Here is a 17975-nt window from a genome sequence, read left to right on the forward strand (position 1 = left end):
CTCTTTTTGGATTTCTGTGTCCAAATTATGGCTTTAGACTGTAATGGAGTAAGCTTGTCAATTTGAAGTTAGTACTAAGAATTGTTGAGAAACTAGGGAGAGGTGATATTTCAGCCCCATTAATCTCTGGCATTATCTCTGCTTCCCTCACTGACAACAGTTCTCCCTTGGCAATTATTGAAGACCATCCTTCACTTGTTCCTTAATTCTTATTTTTGAAGATGAGTTATTTATTTTTTATTTAAAAATTTTAAAAATGTTTATTTTTTTTGAGAGAGAGTGATAGAGGGAGCAAGCAGGGGAGGGGCAGAGAGAGAGAGAGACAGAATCCCAAGCAGACTCCGCACCATCAGCAGAGAGCCCAATGTGGGACTCCAACACACTAACCGTGAGATCATGACCTGAGCTGAAATCAAGTCAGACGCTTAACTGACTGAGCCACCCAAGGGCCCCCAAAAGCAGTTACTTTTACCAGCACTAAGCAGGACTGCTAGAGGGAATGGGATAGACCCTATGTAGACCTGGCCCCTTAGAAGGAAAAAAGGGTCACTGCAGATAAGCCTCAGGGAAGGAAGTGGGGGACGGAAAGAAGCCAGGGAAGGCTGTGTGAGGAGATCAGCCACCTATACCCAGACTATTATTGTTTACCCAATCACCCAGGAAGATCTCCCATTAACCTAAGGTTTCTGTGTCTCACAAGAAGTAAAACCAAGCTAACTTCAAGATCTCTGTAAGAATTGTGAACAATATGAGCCATCCTTTTCTTATTCTTAATGATTGGAAATTTATAAAGTACGGTACTTAAAATATCTTTACCCAGGTATCACTACAAAAGCTATGACCCCCTCTCCCCCAACAATGTGTAAGAAAAGAAATATAGAAGGATTTTATGGGAGAGGGGAGTGGGGTAATACTGGAAGGATTTTGTGCTACAGAGGTGTCCAATTTGAGAAAGCATGATCACTCCTGAGATTAACCTAGAAGAAAATTCCTCCTAGGTGGTGTTTGTATGTCTAGTTTCTTGTGGATGCAGAATGGCTTATGCTTAGAAAGAGAAGTAGAATTTTAAAATTATTCATAAATTTATCTCTGAGGGCACACGATTTGCTTTTTTAAAAGCACATTTAATGTAATATTCATTTAAATACCAGTCTTCTAGGAATATGAGCCACTACAAAGTATGTAGGATTTTGCATTTAAAAATTTTTTTAGGGGTGCCTGGGTGGCTCAGTTGGTTAAACATCTGACTTTGGCTCAGGTCATGATCTCACAGTCCGTGAGTTTGAGCCCCACATGAGGCACTGTGCTGACAGCTCAGAGCCTGGAGCCTGCTTTGTCTCTCCCTCTCTCTCTGCCCCTCTCCTGGCTTGTGCTCTCTCTCTCTCTCTCTCTCTCTCTCTCAAAAATAAACATTAAAAAAATTTAAAAAATTTTTAAATTAAATTAAATTCATTTATTTATTTTGAGAGAGAGGTGGAGAGAGAAAGTGCAAGCAGGGGAGAAGGGTAGAGGGAGAGAGAGAATCCCCAGCAGGTTCCACACTCAGAGTGCCTGATGTGGGGCTCCATTCCATGACCCTGGCATCATGACCTGAGTGGAAGGCAAGAGTCAGTCACTCAACCAAGAGAGTCCCCCAGGCCCCCTGCTCCCAGAGTGTGTAGTTTTGAAGATGTTTCAACCTTAAAGGTTATTTGGGGGATATTTACCAATGTCTATTGTTGGGTATTGAAAACGAAGAGGAGTTATAGACAAAGCAGTGTAGACAGTTAAACTTCAGCTCAAGTCAAGTTCTAACTTCCTGTGTAGTGTGAATTAAGCAATTTTATCTCTTTGAGCCTTAGTTTATCTATGAAATAATGTAGTCAGACTCAATTTTTTTCTCCGATGTTCTCTTTTAGTTCTACAATCATTCGATTTCAAAAAAAATTTTCAAGTTTATTTATTTATTTGGAGAGAGAGTGCACATGTGAGCCTTAGCAGGGGAGAGGGGTGCAGAGACAGAGAGGGAGAGAGGGAGAATTCCAGACAGGCTCCACACTGTCAGCGTGGAGCCTGATGCGGAGCCATGACTTGAGCTGAAATCAAGTGTCTGACACTTAACTGAGGTGCCCCTACAATCATGGGATTAAGAGAAAAGAGATTCTATTTTGTAATATTTGAAAGAACCTAGAAGTTACTACAAAATTAAGTACAACTCATGCAACTTAATAATCATGATTTCTTGTGAGAAAAACAAATAGACTTAAGTGACATAAACAAGTTCTAAGTAAGTAAGACTGCAACACAGGGTTTCTTAGTTTCTGATCTGCCATTTTCCATCACAATCTAGTGGTGTGTACTTTGCTCTGAGTGATAAGAGAGTGGGAATGGCTTTCCTGACCTCCAATTTCTCAGCTAGCAATGTCTGATTATTTTCTCCATCAAAGCTCGCCATCACCTAAGCCTTGAGTCGAGAGACTGACAAATCACTAAGTATAGGATTTAGAGCAGATGGTCACAACCAATGCAGGTTACCAATGTATTCTGTGTTCAAACAAGTACAGATCTTCATGGTATAGTATCAGTTGGCTATTTTGAGTCAATGTGAGCTCTGGTCACTTTAATTAACCCTCATATTTAGCTGAGATGAGCTTTGGCTTTATTTATTAATTCATTTTGCAGAACACGGCACACAGACTTCCAATGTTTGCCTAGGTTGCCAAGTGCAGTGTTGTATGACTTCATGAGTATCCCATGCAGTGAAAATTCTGTCAGTGGGGCTTTAAAAAGGGGTCTGACTTCTCACTGATGTGGATTTTCGGTACACCTAACACTTGGAGCCTGATTTTGTTTTATTGAGATGAACATGGATCACATAGGTAATAGGTTGATTTTCAGCATATGATTTATTATATATCATGGCCAACTTCACTAAATATTGAGCAATCAAGCTGGGAAAATGTTGATACTTTTTAAAAATTATATTCAAGTATTCAAGGGGGAGAGGCATTATTTGTAATTGAAATGCAAGGAACTTTACCCTTGCATGCACTGACAAGAATGTAAAATGGTATAGACACCATAGAAAGTTTGGTGACTCCTTGAATAATTAAAATTATCATATGATCCAAAATTATCACATGATCCAGCAATTCTACTCCTAGGTATATATTAAAAGAATTAAAAGCAGGGACTCAAATAGATACTCGTACCCATGTTCATAGCTGTATTTTTCACAATAGACAAAAAGTGGGAACAACCCAAATGTACATCAACAGAAGAACAGATAAACAAATTTGGTGTATATACACACAGTGAAATACTATTGACCCTTAAAAAGGAATGAAATTCTGGGGCGCCTGGTTGGCTCAGTCACTTAAGCTCAGGTCATGATCTCACGGTTCATGGGTTGGAGCCCCACATCTGCTATCAGCACAGAACCCAATTCAGATCCTCTGTCCTTCCTCTGCTCATTCTCTCCCTTTCAAAAATAAATAAATGTTAAAAAAATATCTTTTTAAAAAGTGTTTATTTATTTTTGAGAGAGAGACAGAGTGTGAGGGGGGGAGGGTCAGAGAGAGACACTGAATCTGAAGCAGACTCCAGACTCTGAGCTGTCAGCACAGAGCCCGATGCGGGGCTCCAGCTCACAAACCCTGAGATCCTGACGTGAGCCAAAGTCGGATGCTTAACCAACTGAGCCACCCAGGCGCCCCAAACTTAAAAAAATATCTTATTAAAAAAAAAAAAGGAATGAAATTGTGACAATCTTAGAACATGGATGAACCTTGAAAACATTACATGAAGTGAAGGCCAACTATTGTGTGATACCAGTTATATGATATACTAGAATAGGCAAATTTATAGAGACAGAAGGCAAAATAAAAGGTAGTAAGGGCTGAGAGAAGGTGAATGAGGACTTATTGTGGAATGGATATAGAGTTTCTGTTTGGGATAATCAAACAGAGCTGGAAATGGGGGGGGGGATAGTTTCAGAACATTGTGAATGAATGTAATGCTACTAAATTTGTACACTTATCAATGGTAAAAATGGCAAATTTTATGTTATGTATATTTTATCATGCACACACACACAAACTTCAAAGAAAAAGAAATGTAGGGCCGTTTTCAAATCTTGTTGTATTATGTCCTGTTTTCCTACCTGCTGCGTGGATGCTTCATTCACCACAGAGAGCTTCTTGGTGTGGGCACAGTGTGCTTGAAGTTGCCCCGAAAGATGTAGATAGGTCAGAATCCACTGGTTTTGCTACCAGGAGGCTTGCTTTTTACATTTGTTAAAAATTTGAGGGTGGGTAGGTGAGAGAGAGGTAGTTTAAAGTCGGAAAAGAGTGCATGTTGGACTTACCATCCTAACAAGAAAAGCGTGCTTTTGTGGCAAACCGAAAGGCTAGGAATCCAGGGTGATGAAATACAGGCCTTCCGGCCCTCGCTCTGTTCCTGATTTCTGGTTGTGGGAATCTGTTCTGAATCCAACTGCAAGTGGAAAACCCATCTTTGGCTGAGCAGCAAGGGAGGCCCTCCTGCCAATCCCCTAAATGTGTTGCTGAAACTTTGGCCCTGGGAGGATGGAGCTGAGGCTGTCTTCCCAAGATCTGTGCAGCTGTCAAGGTGGCTATGATGGGACTGTGACTGGCCTCTTCACTACATTTTGGCAGTGACCTTGAGACCTGCCAGCTCACAGCAGCTGTCTTGGTTCTTTCTCTCCTGCCACTGTTGCCTGGCCAGGGGGCTTAAGGGGAGGGAGCTGAACTCCTCTGGCTCTGCCACTCTCAGGGTCTGGCAAGTTCTGGCTCTGGTGCCCAGCTCTCCCAGTGCCTACCACCCACTGGGCACAGTGGCGGTCCAGGTGCGTGAGTGTGGGTGGCTGCCTGTGCCACCTCTGGCTTCGCTCCCAATTCCTGGGAAGTGGGTGGCCCCGACTGACCATCAGCCTGCTGCGCAGACAGGCTGCACGTGGGGACCCACTTGGCAGCTCCACCGGGAGATGCTCGGTGACAGCTGATGATCTTGGGAGACAGAGGAGCCAAAGGTGCCCCTTCTATCCCAAAGGTCTGAGCCCACCTTGGGACAGTAGGAATTTTCTCTGGGAAATGAGGGTCACCAGAAATGTGCAGAGCAAGAGAGAAGTCTTTTTTTTCTCCAGCCACTCAGAGTGGCAAGTATATTTTGTAAACTCCTCCCCTTCTCCTTGTCCTCATCCTGTCCTTTTCCTTTTAAGTGGCTTCATTAGTATTTTCTAATCCGCCTTTGTCATTGGACATTTATTGACAGAAATCAAATTGCTGTGTTTCTGGGCAAAGCGCCTGCTGCAAAGAGGTGTGGTTCCCGGGGAATGAGACACGCAGCCCAACAGCTGAGCCTACACTGTCCTCACATAACCTCCCTGCCTTAAATATCGCCAATATTTAGCCTTGCCTTATAAAGTAAAAATGCACAATACCTTCCAGAGTTTCAGCAAGCCCAAATGCCCCCCTCGGCTCAGTTATATCTCCTGTACGTTGGAGGCAGAACCGCGCACCCCTCCCCCCGCGCAGACCTGCCCTCGGAGCCGCCAAGAGGTTACTAATCAGGGAGCCTCCGCCATCGATCCGATGGCGGAGACCTGGGGGATTTGTGTGCATTGTTTTTGCTGAAGCCTCCTGTGATTTCGGCGCGACCAGATCCTCTGCAGCGCACTCCATGTCGCAGCTTGTGGCTGCCTGTGTCCTGTGGTGAGAGCGGAGCCGCACAGGAGATCCTTTGTCTAGGAAGGCTAGCAGAGAAGATCACTTTGGAGTTGCTAAGCTCTGCATTGCCATTGGCTGCACTCTTTGTGGGGCTGTTTTTGCAAAAGGCATGCCCAGCACGTCTACAGTGCTGGCAGGCCAGGGCTGCCTTTAAACACCATGATAATAATACCAAAAAGCAGTTTGCAGAACTGTTCCACTGTAGAGGCTTCCTCTGCAGAAGCAAGCAAGATGGCTACCTCGTGGGCTTCGCTGTGAAGAATGCAGAGGCTAATTAAGACAGACTTTAAGGGGAAAAAAGGGTATTTCCCTACTTCATCTTTATGCAAGGCTTTTTTTCAGTGACTTTTAAAGTATACATTTTACATAAGCTCTTTAGGTTCTGCCTAGCAAACATGTTGATGGTTTTAAATGGTATAAGTAGTTTTCTAGAGAAATAGCCAAAAAATTTGGGGGGGTGGGAGCTAATTTTTTTTCTTAAACGGAGGCTCATTTTGCAATTTGATTTTTTTTAGGTTATAAAAGAAAACAAGAGGCCCCAGAGGGAAAAGAAGCCCAAAGTTTTAAAGGTAATCAGCTATTGATTAAATCATATTTAATTTTTTTTTCCATTTCATATAGTATTTTTCTGTCACTTAGGAGTAAATTTGCAGTACAGTGGATGTGAATTCTCCCGGATTTTCAGTAGATAAATGAATTTTCACTCAACTAAAGTGTTTTCTCTTTTCTTGATGTGCTGCATAATGTGCATATTAGCATCCTTTATTTTCAACCACACACAAGTCTCCAGAAGGAAAAGTTTATATGCAAAGTGTTGTGAATAAAATTTGTTTTTCCTCTGTAGATCCCTTTGTAGCATCTGCATTTGTGGTGTTGCACCAGTGTGTAAACTTAAGCTCTTAAGGAGAGAGACACTATTTGAAGTTGACAGCTATGATCCATTGTGATTTTAATAGACCTTCCATTAGATACTATTTTAAAATGTGTGGTTTTTCTTTCCAAAGGAAAAGGTCCTTAGAGGTTTTAGTTCAACTTAAAATGTGTAAGCCATTGAGATCAGCCAAATTGCTTAATCCCAAATTCTCACTGTATCATTTTTAATTTCGGGCTTCATAGAGCTGTAGGAATATGCATGGTTTCATTATTTTCAATAGTTTGCCTAATGAGTATTTAGTAGTAACCTAATTCAGCTATAAGCTAACAGTCTGTGTTATGAGCTTTGTACAGTATTTAGAAGGGTTAATTTAAAAGCATATGGCTTACTAAAAGTTCAAGGCTAGCTTTAGTTCAGTAAATGGGTGCTTATGGGTTAAAGGTTTCAAGTGGTATATTGCTATTTAAAATGTAACCAACCTGAGCAAGTAACCTTTTTAAATCATAAAGACATATTAAGCAATAAAACTTAACTGGTCTTTAAAATTATATTATGTATATATAATTAAAAATATTCTAAACCTAATCTTAGCTTTTCTTTTGCAAATAAAGTTTTAGCACTCAAAGAGGAACAACATGTTGAGCTATGGATGTGGCAAATTTTTATCTCATTTGCTTCCCCAGTTGTGTGCCCTGAAAATGTTATTACCATGGAGAACCAAACCTTGCATTGCTTTCAAATTTGTCTGACCACCTTGAGTTTCTGTTTCCTGTGTGTATATGGCATTGCCATGTACATTTTCATCAACCAACAAGTATTTGTTTAATATTTACCACACAGTCATCAGTGTTCTAGGCACCGTGAAATGAATGAAATTGCTTGGCACAAATTCTCATTGGGCCTGGACAAATAGAATACTGGTTATTTTCAGGGTAAATTAACCCCTCCTGTTTTTCTTCTGCATGTTGATTCGCTCACCCCCTCTCACTTCCTTCCCTTCCTCTAACTATAGAATTAATATCATCAAAAGCCCTGATTATATTTCTTCATCTCTTCTTACACTTTCTGGGTTGGGTGTATCCATCTTAGGTGTTTTGTCTTCAAATCTTCAAGTGAGAAATTGTTTTAGTGCTGTTGTTAAAATGGCTCTCAAATTTGCAGGGGGTGGAATGAGGGTATAGGAGAAAGAGGTCAATTACATGGACACACTAATATAGACTAAGCTTGGTAGCTAAAGCATCATCTGCCTTTGCTAAGAAGTAGAATTGGGCTTTGGAAATACTATTTAATTCTATGTTTATTTTGTTAGTCTGTGGGTGTCTTGTCACCTGAAATAAATTTCAGAAGTAAATATACTGTGTGTTGCTTTTTTGAATCATGGCAATGGACTCTGACTTATTTTAAAATAAATGCCTGTGGGTGGCTGAATTTCATGGGCCACGGAAAGCAGAACTGAATTGTTGCTCACTTTCCTCTATCTATCAATTGTACAAGAGTAGGGAAATGCCCTTAAAGGAAAACATAATAATTTCCCCCTGATGTTGGCATTTTAAAATGTTTTCTTCAGTTTTCTGTTGGCTGTAATGTATTTTGTTCTCCAAAGAAAGCTTTGTTTCTTCGCTCCACAGTAGAAATGCTAAAATGCTGTCAGATTTTCGTTTGATATGGGTAAAATAAGTAGGATATGGTACAACCCTGAAGGAGATGTTAGGAAAACTGAATCCATACTTGGGGAGGGAGGGAGGGGGAAGAGCACAACCTTCAGTTTAAAGTTTTGTAGGTGAGGACTTAGGATTCCAGCAGGCTGCTACCTTGGAGAGTGGTGACGGGAGTCTACAGGTTACAACTTGGTCTCCTTTTGTAATTGGCTCTTTGCATTTGGCATTGTGCCAGAGATCCAGTCTGCTTGCTTTGACTCTGGCCTCTTAGATCTTCAGATCTCCTGGGTCCCCTGCTCTTTGTCAGGGTAGATGCTGCAGGCATCCCCGCTGATCTTCACTTTCATTATCTGTGGAGAAGCAGTTGGATAGGTGAAGAGTCTGATTAAGGAAATTGGGTGCAGACTTGAAGCTTGTCCATCCTACTCTGAACTTGCCAACTAAATATTGAATCCAGTTGTGGGGCTGAAATTGCCTGGTATGTCTCATACCTCTAATTTTTAAGCAATCTACTATCTATGTCGATAACATATTTATTCTATTGTAGTTCATAATTTAAAACTGTAGATGTGACCTCCAATCCCTGCCGAGAGAGATAATTTCCTCTAACTGAAATGACAGTTTCTGTCCAAAGCACTCATGGCCGGAATGGGTATCAGATGTTGGGGGGGGGGGGGGGGGTTGGGGGGAGGCTTGGCACAGATGCTTGCCCCCACTGGTTCTGGAGGACAGGTTCCAACTGAAACCCTATTGATTATCACTAGAGTTGCTGTGATATATACATGGCAGCTTATTGGCTGTGCTGTAATTGTCTCCTTGACTCTTGAGCAAGCTAAACGTATGAAGTAATTTCAGTGATTGATTCATAATATTGCACTTGTGAATGGCATGACTTGGAGCTCTGTTTGGTAGAAACATTTACATGAATAATCTCAACTTGGTGTGTCAGAGTAAAAGGATATATTCCCTTAAATTTTCTTAAGAGAAAATCAATTTTAAAGTAATATCACTTTGGTTAGGTTACCAATCATTGTCCCTGGGAAAAAAATCAGATCGCACAGTTATTTGGGGGTAGTGAGGGGGAATTTAAAAAGGGAATTGTTTAAGAACTATAAGTAAGATTAAAGAAAAAACTAGGGATGTCAAAGCATCCCAGGGTTAGTGACAGCAGAGAGTTCTCACCACCCATAGGCCTGGAGAGACCAGCGTGTGGGAGCAGGTATCCAGGCATAAAGCATGACTGGAGTGGAAGAGATGGCGCAGGGCTTTGTTGTGGGTTTGGTAAAGGGATGTTTCTGCAGAAATAAAATTCTTTGGGTCGGGAGGTAGGGGGGTTGGAAATAAATACCCTGCCCTCCAGTTTCTTGCTGCTTTCATTGGCGGATCCAATCAGAAGCCAAAAGGGAAGGGAGCATACGGATAAAATATGTCCCAGTGAACCTCCTGTGGCATGTGAGAGGGTGTATACGATGGAGTATGGACCTAGAGGGGCAAACAGAACATATTCAGCATCACTAGTGACCATAGGGACAGTATAGTAGGGTCAAAAATAGTACTAGAGCCATTATTACATAAGAGAGTAACATTAGGCAAAGCTGGGTGAAGTGTATATAAGCAACCCCATACAGTGTTTGCAACTTACCTGTAAATCTAAAATCATTCAGAATAAAAAGTATGGGCATCCCTGAGCATGGGCCACATTTATACCTTCTGTAATTAGACACACTCTTTCTAGGCCAATAAGGGATATTTTCTAGCTATTTGATTACAAAATATCATCAAAGTAGTATTTGGAAGAACTGAGTGAACAAATTTAAACAAATGTCAGTGGATATTAAACCAGGAAACTGTCTACAGATTATTTAGAAAAGAAAAAATGAAAGCTAAGTGATCTTCCTGCTAGCTTCTACACTGGCAGGCCCTACTCTTCACTGTTTCCTTCCTTCCTTGATGATGCTGATAAAGGAAAAGAACAAGTGGGGGGGGGGGGCTGGTGGGGGGGACATAAGACATGTATCTCACTAGGAGAGAAGAAGACACTCACATATAGCTACTCTGAGGCCTTTAGGAATTATGTTTTAAAAGGAGAATAAATAATAAATCATATTCATACATGGTCTTGATTTGCAAGACATAGTGACATTCAAAATATCTAGTACCGTCATTGTCTGGCACATAGTAAATGCTCAGTAAGTTCAGTTTCCTGAACAACATCATTTATATCCAATAAATATTTTCTTAGCATTTACTAAATGCTGGGACTACAATGGTGCACAAGACCAAAATTATTTCTGCCCTCATAGAGGTTAACTATTACTTAGGGAAGGCAGGCAAAAAAACAAAACAAAACAAAATTAAAGACAAATGAAAAAATTACAAATTGTACATGCTTTGAATGAAACAAACAAACAAAATGCCAAGCTAGGGAAATTTACTTCATTTGTAAATTGTTACCTATACTAGTGCTGAAAAAAGTACCAAATTTGATATCATTGAGTTACCTTGTTTATTTTTAAAACCCATTAAGCTAGGAGGCAAGGAAGATAACAACGTTACTAAAACATTTTCTCTGCACACTTATCTACAACTTTGTTTCAGTTAGTAAAAAAAAAAAATCATTAGTAAACTTTTCTTAACTGTGGTTATAATGTAACATTCTATGATTTATAGTAACATGTTGCAAATTTAAGTGATAGATCACATGCGGAGCTTGACCATTGTTCAGGAAAAAAAGCATGCCATTTTGATAGTCTTTCATAGTCTTGTGCAATGAATCCCGGTCTTCTGAATATAATAGAGCAGTGCGGAAAAAATTCAGAGTGGGTGATGACAGTATCCGCAAAGCAATACTAGCTTTAAAAAATCCGTATAAATTATAAGAAGATAATCTCAGATACAGGACAGTCATATAAATTTAATTATTTAATGATTCAACACATGGTCCTTATTTTCCTCATTATGTCATAAACTGGCAAAAATTGTCAAAGATGTGTGCTCATCCAACAGTGTTTATTCACATGATCAAAGGCACACATGGGGCTTCTGGTTTGCATACCCAGAAATTGTAATATAGCATTTTGCCCAGAGATGATCAGACTGATTTCAGGGCTGGGTTCTCACTAAGCCAAGCTCACACACAGTCAAATCATTCATTTATTATTGGAGCACGTACATTTCCAGTGACTCAAGGCCCATGTTCATTCTGTAATTTCTAGGAATGATCCCAAAGAATCAGTGAATAAAAGCCAAGTGGGGTGAATGGGCTTGAGGAAAATTTCATTCAAGCTACCAGAAAAAAAAAAAAAAAAATCTGTTGAATTCTTCCTAGCTAAGAAAAGAATATATACCTTGTTTCTTGAATGTTTATGCTCATTTGATACTGTGTTTGTGTTTTGATAGTGCTGGACTAGAATGTATTCTGAAGAGTCAGATAAAAAGAGCTAAATAAAAAATATTAAATTTTTGTTGAAACGTTACTAGTATTGTAATTAATTTTCAAGTGTAATTAATTTAATGCCCAAAATATGTTCTAAAAATGTTTATTTAAAGATTTGATGATAAGATTTACCTGCCACAGTGGCCTAAGCAAGAGAATAAAGATTATAGAATCTTTTTTTGACTTGTTCTGATGATTTATTGTGGTTATTTTTTTAGTTTTTAAATTTTTTAAGCTTTATTTTTATTTATTTTGAAAGGGAGATAGAGAACAAGTGGGGGGGACGGGGCGGGGGACAAAAATCCCAAGTCGGCTCCCCACTGCCAACACAGCTCAATGGGGGGCTCCTACTCAGGAACCGCGAGATCATGACCTGAGCCAAAGTCAAGAGTTGGACACTTACCTGACTGAGCCACCCAGGCACCCCTGATTTATTGTTTTAAAGGCTGACTCTGAATCCTTTTTGAACTAAAAGCAGGACTTTCTGCATGTGACAGATTTTAAGAGAAGAGATGCTGTAGTTTTATCATCTATTTTTAAAAATTACTGATGTCATATGAATTTGATTAAAACACATGTTCTTTTCATGGTTCTAAGGAACCAGATGTTAAACAATAAACTTATTATAGGGACCAGGTTATTTTAAATAACTAAATTGTTTAAGTATTATATATTGTGTGTATTTAATTTTAAATACAGTACACACCTAAACATACCCACATAAGATCAAAGGATTGTTGTAGAGTTAAATTAATTATTTAATACATGTAAAGTGGTGGGGCGCCTGGGTGACTCAGTCAGTTAAATGTCTGACTCTGGCTCAGGTCATGATCTCGTGGTTCCTGGGTTTGAGCCCCGTATTGGGCTCCGTGCTGACAGCTCAGAGCCTGGAGCCTGCTTTGGATTCTGTGTCTCCCTCTCTCTCTGCCCCTCCCCTGCTCATTCTCTGTCACTCTCTGTCTCTCAAAAACAAATAAACGTTAAAAAAAATTTTTTTAATACATGTAAAGTGGTTAAGACAGCATGGCATATAGTAATTTATCAGTATATTATTAGATCTGAAGGTGTAATGTATGTTACTAAAATTACTGAGTCTTTCAGAAAATGTGTACTTTCTTAGCAGCATATTCACTTCATTCTTTCATTAAACCTGGGCACCTGGGTACTTGGGTGACTCAGTTGGTTAAGGTCCAACTTCAGCTCGGGTCATGATCTCATGGTTTGTGAGTTCGAGCCCTGCATCAGATTTGTTGGTGTTGGGCATAGATCCTGCTTTGGATCATCTGTCTCCCTCTCTCTCTGCCCCTACCTTCCCCCTCAAAAATAAATAAATATTTACAAAATTATAAAAAGAAATATATAAACTTATATCCCAGAAAGCCTTTTCTTTCCTTGTAAAAATGTAATTTCTGCTTTTTATCATGAGGAATATCAGAAATAAGACTTTATTTGTTTATTTATTTATTTTTAAATGTTTATTTATTTTTGAGAGAGAGTGCAAGTGGGAGAGGGGCAGAGAGAGGGGGGGAACAGAGGATCTGCAGAGTGCTCATGCTGACAGCAGACAGCCGGATGTGGGGATGGAACCCACAAACCACAAGATCATAAACTGGGCTGAAGTCCGATGCTTAATCCACTGAGCCACCCAGGTGCTCCAGAAATAAGAGTTTAAACCTTGAAAGCACTAAATTTCTCTTTCCCCCTTTATTTATAAATATATTATAGAATCAAGTATTCTATTAATAAAGCTAGAATATCATCAGTATGAAAAATAATCTCACACTTGATGATTAGTTTGAATTATAGAACTCAGGTACAGGGGCACCTGGGTGGCTCAGTTTGTTGAGCATCTGAGACTTGGTTTTGGCTCAGGTCATGATCTCCCTGCTTAGTGGGTTCCAGCCCTGCAACGGGCTCTGTACTGGCAGCAGGGAGCCTGCTTGGGATTCTTTCTCTCTGCCTCTCGCTCTCTGCCCCTTCCCCACTTGTGCTGTCTCTGTCTCTTTCAAAATAAATAAACAAACTTAAAAAAACACAACTCGGGTACAAAGACAAAGGTAGATGGATATGAAGACATCTGAAGCAGAACATAAGTGTTAGTGATGTTTCCAGGTTATGTGTCTTTTAAGCCTGTTTTCTTACAGGTAAGAGTCACATAATAAAGTTCTCACTAAATTATCAAAAAAATTATCTTAAATATCTGAAAGTATTTTTTCTTAGAAAGCAATGTTTTCACTTAATATCCTATGTATTCATTCTACTTTAGAAAAAGACAAAGTTATCTAATTTTCAATTTTTGAAATAAGCTTAAAATTACTTTAGACAAAATAGGAAAAAACATATCGAAATTTTCTGAGTATTTAAATGTTGATATCATAAACATTTAGTGCTTTTGATTACTTTTCATTTTTGAACATACAGTTACAGTTCATGTTTGAACTGTGTATCTCCTGAATCAGCGGCACCCAAAGGAAGGTACGTGACCTTTAATGTCACATAGCCCTGAGTTAAGCTCTGCATCTTCTTCTTCTATTTACTATATGACCTAAGAAAAAATTTTTTCTTAGTGTTTTTATTTATTTTTGAGAGACAGAGCAAAAGCTGGGATGAGCTAGAGAGAGAAAGGGAGATGTAGAATCTGAAGCATGACCTAAGAAATTTTAAGTGAACTCTCTGAGACACATTTTCATTATTTGTAGAAGGGGAGCAGTAACTAATCTACAGGATTATTTGGCAGCTTGCATAATTTTTAATTTTCTTAATTTATCCCATATGTAGTTGATCTTCCATAAATGATAGCTTTCACCATCATTATTGTTTTTGTTATGAGAACAATCATAACTTTTAGGCTTAGAGCAGCAGTTAACTTTGTGGTCTCCAGAATATCTTAGTGTAATACCTTGTGCCTATAATTCAATAAATGTTAGTTTCATGAATGATCAAATTAATACATATCATGGCCTAAGTTTAGTCAGTTAAGTTAGATGTTACTATAGTGACATCTCAGTGTATAAGAGAAACTGTGTTGTCTCAAATCATCCGTCCAGGTCTGAATAGTCTGTGTTAATGAATTGCTATGGAAATCAGAATACATATCTAATACATTTAGTTTAATTTGATTAATTTTTGTCTAATTTTTATTTGAAAAAAAGACTAAGCCTACAAAAAAGTTGAAAGAAAAATACATTGAACATCTGTATTATTTTATATACTTATATATATATATATATATTTTTTTTTTTTATTTTATTTTATTTTTTTTTTTTTGCTGGAGCATGTGACATTTTACTTGTAAATACTTCAGCATACCTCTCCTAAGAAAAGAATATTCTTCAATGTAACCACAATACAATGATCACACTAAATAAATTTAATATTGATTCAGTCTAATCTAAGATACTGTCCATCTAAAAATCTTTTCAATTATCCTCCCTCCTCCCCCCCAACAATCCTTTCTAGCTGTATTCCTCCTGATTTAACAATCAGTCCTCGATCACGTCTTGCATTTGATTATGTCTCTCTGGTCTTCCTACCATTGTGTGTATGTGTATTCTTTCTTGACTGATGACTTTTAACACTACTTGTCTTTTCTTACATTCTTATAAAATGTTTCGGTTTGACTGTCAAGAAATCTGGGTAACAGGGGCGCCTGGGTGGCTCAGTTGGTTAAGCGTCCGACTTCGGCTCAGGTCATGATCTCACAGTCCGTGAGTTCAAGCCCCGTGTCGGGCTCTGTGCCGACAGCTCAGAGCCTGGAGCCTGCTTCGGATTCTGTGTCTCCCTCTCTCTCTGACCCTCCCCCGTTCATGCTCTGTCTCAAAAATAAATAAATATTAAAAAAAAAAAAAAAAAAAAGAAATCTGGGTAACAGGCAGTAAATTTCAGGTTTTCGGTAGATTGTCCAATCCAGATGTAGCTGTTGGAGAGCATCCAGTGATTCCTGGATTGGATCTTAAATTTCTGATAAGAGGTTAGCACATTGAAAAAAAAAATAAGTGTAAATTCAGAGATTAACTTGATCTTCTCCATCTACACTGGAGGCAAGGAATGGACAAGAAAGGGATACCTTGAATATTGGTGCACTGAAATAAAGAAATGAAAAAAAAATGAAGTAAAAGTATTTATAGAGCCATGGGGAAGCACTTACAAAAGTATTATTGACTTGAAGTAAGGGTTTTGATGAATCTTATAAAAATCTGAAGTTTATTTGATTAAGATAAATAAAAACTATTTCAAAATGTTAATTTTATCACTCTACCCATGAAGTCTAGTTTATCCCCTCACTTAATGGATGGTGTAAGATAACTGCACTGCAGGTTAGAACATTTCATCAGAAATTTAACCCAGCTGTCCAGGGTTTATTTAAAGCCTGATATTTGATCACTTCACTAAAATAAGTTAGGACCATCAGAAAGCTGAGTTACTTGGTGCACATTTCCTAAGGTCCTATGCATTATGATACATAATACAGTTGTATAGGGCCTGACAGGCTAATGTCTGCTCAATATAATCCGTGAAGAAGAAGTTACATGCTGCCCACGGTCACAGAAAGACAATGTAAGCAATGTTTTCCAATTTGACTTTTCAGTCAGAAACTCAATCAAGTTCATAGGTCAAGCAGTATCATGTGCTCCACTTTGAAATGAGAAAGCCTCTGGTCTTCCCACTTCTTTCTTGTGGACTTTATTAAAATTTTAAAAATTTTAGAGGGCACCTGGGTGCCTCAGTTGGTTAAGCAGCTGACTTCGGCTCAAGTAATGATCTCTCAGTTTGTGGGTTTGAGCCCTGAGTCAGACTCTGTCTTCCTCTCACCCTGCCCTTCCCCCACTCACTCCCTGTCTCTCTTTCAAAAATAAATAAAACATTAAAAAAAAATTTTTTTTTTTTATTTCAAGCAACAGAAAAGCTATGGGTAGTTCAAAGTATTCCCATACACCCCTCACCAAGTTTCCCCAAATGTTGATGTTTTATCTTGTTTGCTTTCTCTCTCCACATACGTGGATTTCCCCCTGAATTCTTTGAGAGTATATTTCAGACATACTAAAATGTGAACTTCTTACAAACAAGGACCTCTTCTTATATAATGATAGTACAAAGATCAAAATCAGTAAACTAACATGGATATGATACTCTCCTTATCTAATCTACTGATCAAATTTCACCAATTGTCTTTAGTGTAGTGTATATCAAAAGATAATCTCAGATCATGCATTGCATTCAGTTGTTTTTTCTTTAGTCTTGCAAATCCGATGTTTCCAAGGAATATGGGTCAGTTATTCTTGTAGATGTCACTTAATTTGGATTTATTCAATGTTTGCTCATGATTAGATTCAGGTTCTGCATTTTTAACGAGAAAGCCACAGAAGCGAGTTTGTGTTCTTCTCTGTGGATCATATCTTGAGGCACGTGATGCCAATCTGTTCCATTACTATGATCCTAACATTGATCACTTGGTTAAGGTGATATCTGCCAGGTAATACTATACTCTTAGCTTTTGTAATTATCTTTTGTGGAGATACTTTAGTACTACTTTTCATTGATTTTTAGCATCCGTTAATGCTTTCTGTCTGGATGAAATATTATGCACTCCATTTTTAACCTAAACATTCTATTTTATATTTTGTTACTTTTAAGGCACTTTGACTTTGGGGGGGGGGCATAAAACAGTTGAATTTAAAAGATTTTAAGTTTTAAAGATTAAATGAATAAAACTTTTAGTTAAGAACGAAAAATGCCCCTGGCTCCAGTTAATGTCCTATTGCACTGTGTAGGCAAATGGTTTATTTTGGTTGAGAATGTAGTTGGACTCAGGCCACGTAGTGGTAAAATGTGGGCATAGTCTCTGGGATGTTGAGAAAAAGCAGATATCTGGATGATGAGGCTAAGTAGGCATAGAATTCGAAGGGAATGTGACTTAGACTTCATTCCTTCTTTATCTTGCCCTTTCCGCCACTTATCTTCCCCACAACCCTATCTTACCAAGAACTTAATACAAAGGAAAGGCGTCTAGCTCAAATGGAGACAAAGTAAAATAGAAGATAACCAATCAGTGATAACCTACTCCCTCAATCTAGGACCAAGGAGCTTTGAAGAAAAGAAAAAGAATATTTATTTATTTATGAACCAGATAAGAAACAAATTACATTAAACATCCTTCAGGATATATATAAGAAACAAAACTCAGAAAATTACCTCTGAGTGAAGTTAATAGGTTATGATAATAGCAAAATTACACTTCAGTCCTGTGTACAGCTAATGATCTGGTGGAAACATCAAAGTAT

General features: G+C 38.7%; 1 protein-coding gene across 8 annotated transcripts in view; it reads left to right on the forward strand.

Moving 5' to 3' along the window:
* The window catches only part of TET1 (tet methylcytosine dioxygenase 1), a 133033-nt gene that overhangs the window by 32402 nt on the left and 82656 nt on the right, over positions 1-17975 (forward strand). For 5 of the 8 annotated variants that reach the window (XM_019444354.2, XM_019444357.2, XM_019444358.2 and 2 more), the window contains one exon: positions 6242-6295. In XM_019444354.2, coding sequence (XP_019299899.2) covers positions 6242-6295 — 54 coding nt within the window. The other 3 variants (XM_053888536.1, XM_053888535.1, XM_053888534.1) reach the window with 3 other exon arrangements.

This window comes from Panthera pardus, unplaced genomic scaffold (genome assembly GCF_024362965.1).
Source record: "Panthera pardus isolate Hobbes unplaced genomic scaffold, ASM2436296v1 HiC_scaffold_22, whole genome shotgun sequence".
In the NCBI taxonomy this organism is placed as follows: domain Eukaryota; kingdom Metazoa; phylum Chordata; class Mammalia; order Carnivora; family Felidae; genus Panthera; species Panthera pardus.